The 5,234-nt window shown below is 38.7% G+C and overlaps 1 protein-coding gene across 2 annotated transcripts; it reads left to right on the forward strand.

Annotated features, from left to right (window-relative positions):
* LOC101475160 (protein-glutamine gamma-glutamyltransferase 5) lies at positions 1-4,993 on the forward strand. Of its 2 annotated transcripts, none has more exons than XM_024802630.2 (14): positions 1-94; positions 313-495; positions 601-834; positions 1,138-1,256; positions 1,615-1,743; positions 2,101-2,278; positions 2,481-2,616; positions 2,717-2,820; positions 2,914-3,153; positions 3,294-3,356; positions 3,448-3,660; positions 3,794-3,951; positions 4,364-4,500; positions 4,655-4,993. In XM_024802630.2, exons 1-14 carry the CDS (start codon positions 88-90, stop codon positions 4,806-4,808), a joined length of 2,055 nt encoding a protein of 684 aa, XP_024658398.2. In that variant the 5' UTR covers positions 1-87; the 3' UTR covers positions 4,809-4,993. The 2 variants fall into 2 exon arrangements, with proteins under 2 accessions (XP_024658398.2, XP_076740415.1); XM_076884300.1 differs by having other exon boundaries at positions 3,451-3,660.
* The last annotated feature ends 241 nt before the right edge of the window (positions 4,994-5,234 follow it).

Consider the following 5,234-nt stretch of genomic DNA (forward strand, 5'->3'; position numbering starts at 1 on the left):
TAAGAAGGGTTGGGCAAAATGCTTATATAGCTTTAGTGGGCGATAGTGGAGTCATACAACGTTGCTGTGAGAAAGAGAGACTAAGAGATGGAAGGTGAGATTTCATCTTCAGAAATGCAAACTCTTTCACTCTTTTCTGTTCCTTACTATTCATTACTATTCATTTGTTATACAGAGCAAATTCACTCTTGATAAAGACTTTGATTATGATTTGATTATTACCATGATTACTGCTGTGCGTGATTGCCTTTTACTGTTACAGACAATGTATGATGTTGACAGTCTTTAATGTTTCTTTTTCTCAACTTGCAGACTTGAGGATAAAATATGTTGACCTGGAACAATCAGAAAACCTTGAGAGTCATAGGACGAATGGCTTCAGGAACACCAAATCTCTGGTGGTGCGGAGAGGAGCCCCATTTAAAGTCAGCGTTCAGCTGGAAGGGCGACCCTTCAACCCTAAGATCAATACTCTGAGGGTGAAAATCATGCTAGGTACTTTCCTGAGTATATTGCATGGATGCTTTTGTATACAAGTGGTCTAACCCACAATTTAAGGCTTTTGCTTGTGTTTCTAACATTCCTCAATTTTCCCATCAGGTAACCTGTACGCAGTAATGCCTGTAACCTTCTCCAAGAGCTCTTCCAAGTCCAGCTGGAATGCCTATATTGACCCTGAGGAGTGGAACCCTCTGAAACCTTCTATCTACATCTACTCTCCTGCCTCTGCCTCAGTCGGCTCCTACAGATTTCAGCTGTGTGTGCTTACTCAGGATGGCAAGAAAAGCTCTGCATATGGCAATTTCATCCTGCTCTGCAACCCCTGGTGTTCTGGTAAGTGAAGCAAAGTATCAGTGCTGGAGAATCAGATTTATTTTGGTAGCTTGTTGCAGCAACCATATATGTATCAGAATACATATATGGTTTGTGTGGCCTAACACACAAACCATATTGAAAATTACATTATTGTAGAATACATAATAAATTATTAATTACTTATTTTTAAGTATCTGCTACAGTACTATATAGGTCCGTGGACTGGATGATCTGTAAATCTCTTTGAAAATGTTGAATTGAGCATGACTTGAAAATGTTAGTACACTGTGTGGTTCTAAATGCAGGATGTATTTCTTGCAGAGGATACAGTATACATCCCATTTGAGGATCAGAGAGAAGAATATATCCAGAGTGACTTTGGGTTGCTGTTTATGGGATCAGGGACAAACATTGTTGAAAGACCGTGGTCTTTTGATCAGGTAAGAAAGTCGCAAACTGAACACTAAGCAACTCAAAAAAAAAAAGTATTACCAGAAGATGTGCCTTTTAAATGAGGTATTATGTATGAGTGTATTATGCTTTATCAAAGTGCATAAAGATCGTATTCTCTGTAACACTGTTTTGAAAGATTCCCAGTGTTCACTTTCAGTTCACTTTAATAATTCTTCAAAACAATAGTTGAAAATGAATAAATGTGCAAATTTTGGAGGATCAATGAGATAAAACATCTTAAAGTATGTGTGCACATAGTAAAATCTTGACCTTAAATCTGACTTCAAACCACCTGCTTAACAGGATGTACTCAAATTTTCTCTTTTCTTTTTTCTGCTTGTAAAGTATGAGTCTGGTGTTCTGGAGGCATGCTTGAATTTGCTCCAAGTCAGCCCTCAGCACAAAAAGAACAGAAAGATGGACTACCTGAACCGAAACAACCCCGTGTACCTCAGCCGGGTTGTGTCTGCCATGGTGAGTGTCAACAGATTCTGTCTAGCAACACAAATTCAACATTAACTAGCTTTACAAATTGTATGAATCACATTAGTTTTTGGATCTTGTTTACAATCTATTACATGAGCATCATTTCTACTTGTTAAACAAGCTTGGGCTTAACCTGGGACACTATGTTCTGCACATTGACACGATGAAGAGACACAGCCTTCAATGTTCTGAACACTAAATGTCACATGCAGCAACACTGTAATTATTACTGTAAAACTGCCAAGGCAACATGGAAAATTATGGGATGCCCAAACCTGTTTTGGCATCTTTGGCACGTGCTGTGCAAACAGTAAAAACTATACTTAAGTTGTGCTTTGTGTTTAGATCAACAGTGAGGATGACCGTGGGGTGCTGAAGGGGAACTGGACAGGCGACTTCAAACAAGGTGTCAGTCCCTCCATGTGGACTGGGAGTGGGGACATTTTGAGAAAGTGGAACCAGTCTGGTAACAGCCCAGTCAAGTATGGACAGTGCTGGGTTTTTGCAGCTGTCATGTGCACAGGTGCTTATATCTTCATCTTTTAAAACCTTATAAAAGCAAGTAACTTAGATCATGTAATTCTGGTCTTTGATAATCAGTTGTTCTAAATGATGCTATCATAATAAAGTGTTTTCATTCCTTTTTTTTTAAACACCGAGTCATTTTTTCCATGACAGTGTTCAAATATTTTAACAGTGTTTTTTTTAAATCAATTGTGCTTCAGTTATGAGAGTTCTTGGCATTCCTTGCCGTGTGATCACAAACTTCAACTCTGCCCATGACACTGATGGCAACCTGGTGATTGAGGAATACTACAGCGCAACAGGGCAGAAGTTAAACCGCACCAAAGACAGCATCTGGTCAGTTTTATATTTTGCTTATAAACTGTATTATTTAACTACTTTAAAGACTTTAATGACATTTTAATGCTTAACTTTATCTTTTGTTGGACTTTAACAGGAACTTCCATGTCTGGGTGGAGTGCTGGATGACTCGTCGGGATCTTGAATCTGGAATGGATGGCTGGCAAGTTCTTGACCCGACTCCTCAGCAGAGAAGTGGAGGTGTGTGCTAAAAAAAGTTCTTAAACTTTTTCTTCCACTCTTTAATTCTTTGTGAACTTCTTCAAAACGGTCTTGTTTCTGCCATCATCACAGGAGTGTACTGCTGTGGCCCCGCACCAGTCAAAGCAATAAAGAACAAGCGTGTGGACCTGTTCTATGATGTCCCATTTGTCTACGCCAGTGTGAATGCTGATATCCATACAATCATCTTGGGCCAGGGTCAGGTGCTCGGGTTCAGCAAAGACACTGAGAGAGTTGGCTCCCTCATCTGCACTAAGGCTGTTGGGTTCCCCAGATTGCAAAAGATCACAGGAGATTACAAATACATCAAAAGTATGACCATAAAACTAGAATTCTGCTCATTGATTTGCACATTATGCAATTTAATGAAGTGATATATTGAACTAAAGTGATAAAGTGAAATAATAGCACTCTCACATACTCACATTTGTCTTTCTGTCTTTATAACACAGGCCCAACTTCAACACTTTCATCAAGAAGCTCTTCAAGTTCAGGTGACTCAACACTAAGAAGAGGTAATTTGTAGTTTTGAATGTATTCATCAGAGTTTATACCGATTTCTTTATAAACATATCTCTTCATGAGGACTTTTTCATGTTTATTCAGCAGGTTCATCCCAGGGAGTGCTAGTCTTCCTGACCCTGGACAAATCCCCCATTGTTGGGGAGCCTGTCAGCTTCAGCGTGAAAATCATGAACAAGCAGAATGTAGCCAAGATGTTGAAGATTCACCTCAATGCCCAGGCAAAAGAATACAACCACAGCCCCTCGGACACCTTCTGGGAAAACCACGGTGTCTTACAACTTGCACCTATGGAAGGTACATTTACTTTTCTCATCTACAACTAAAATATTCACCTTTGAAGGACTGTTGTTGTTTTCAGATCTTAATCTATTTGGATTTGACTATTTATTTAACACAACCTAATTTCTGTGTCACTTCCTCTATCCAGTCAAGGTAGTGAGGCAGAAGATCCCCCTAGCACAGTATGAAGACGTGGTGGGGGATAACCTGATCAACCTTGCAGTTGTTGTGGAGGATACTGCCAGTCAGGAGAGAGTCCTGAGCTCAGAGGAGTTCAACATCACCAGTCCACAGCTCATCATACAGGTACTTTACAAAAATTCTCAATATTTCCTCCTTAAAGTTTCTCACATACAGACTTATTGCATCCATCAACTTAAACTTCTTTAAACAAATTAATTAATTAAACTTTATGTCTTTGAGCACAAATTCCAATGCTTTGATACCAAGTACAGGTTGCTATGTAATATTATAAGAAAGTATTTAAAGGGCATTCAGGATTTTCATATCTGATTTGATGATGCACCAGCTGTGAAAAAAATGCATCGGTGGTTTTGAAAATTTCTATAATATTTCTCCTTTTTGAATAAAAATGTAATCATATAGTTACAAGTATGAGTTGCAGACAGCAGATGTTATGTCATATTTATTAGCTTAAAGTTATATAATGGAGAACTTGAGGAAATGTTCTGGGTTTACTAATGTGTTTGTCCTTCAGGTTGCAGATGAAAAGTCCATCAAGCAACACAGCGAACAGACTGCCCTAGTGACCTTCATCAACCCATATTCTCACCCAGTCAGTGGAGTACTGACTGTAGCTGGGGCTGGGCTGCTCCAAGGCAAAGTTCAGTTCAGGTAAGAATGATTTTTTTTGTCTCATGGGCAATAATTAGAGGCGTGATGCAAAGTGACAGGACGTTTATTGTAGTCAGCCACTCTAAGTTACTGGAATAAATTTCTACGTTTTGCAAACATTTTTTTAAAATAAGCTTTCTACATTTTCCTGCAGGATTCCCCCACTGCCTCCAGGAGGAAGAGCGGATCAGCCAATCCCGTTCATGCCCAACATGGTGGGAGAAAAGATGCTGCAAGCGAGCCTGTGGCTCACAAATATGAATGTCACCATCAGAGGCTTTAAGATGGTCTCTGTCAACAGTGTTTAGCACCTGCAGCCATGTTTCCTATGCTGTAAATGATGAATGTAAATATTATTTATTTAGCTATTTATTGTTTTTATTTATGTGTATATGTGCCATAAAAATTAACATTGATACCCAAAGATATATATTTTTTAATTTATTGTTGTACTTTTACCTTTATTTGAGAAATAAAATCCTAAAATGTTCAATTCTGTCTCATTTCTTCTAAAAGCCACACAGTGTATGAGTCTATCAGTGTCTTTATGTTACTACTTTTCTTGGCCTGAAGATGGTGATCTTTCCCCATAAAGAAAGAAAAGTCCCTCGAGTGATTTTGTGCATGGAAAACTTTAAAATTCCTTTTTAGGTTTATGTCATGTAGATTGATTAGAATGCGTCTATAGATTGAGCAACAGTGCAAAATGAGATGAAACTGAACTCACCTTTGCC

This window comes from Maylandia zebra, linkage group LG5 (genome assembly GCF_041146795.1).
Source record: "Maylandia zebra isolate NMK-2024a linkage group LG5, Mzebra_GT3a, whole genome shotgun sequence".
In the NCBI taxonomy this organism is placed as follows: domain Eukaryota; kingdom Metazoa; phylum Chordata; class Actinopteri; order Cichliformes; family Cichlidae; genus Maylandia; species Maylandia zebra.

What these genes read in the sequence shown, in the direction of transcription:
- LOC101475160 (XM_024802630.2), top strand. An exon ending in GCCGGGTTGTGTCTGCCATG is followed by an intron (nt 1,744 to 2,100) that starts GTGAGTGTCAAC and finishes CTTTGTGTTTAG; the next exon opens with ATCAACAGTGAGGATGACCG. An exon ending in ACAACTTGCACCTATGGAAG is followed by an intron (nt 3,661 to 3,793) that starts GTACATTTACTT and finishes TCCTCTATCCAG; the next exon opens with TCAAGGTAGTGAGGCAGAAG.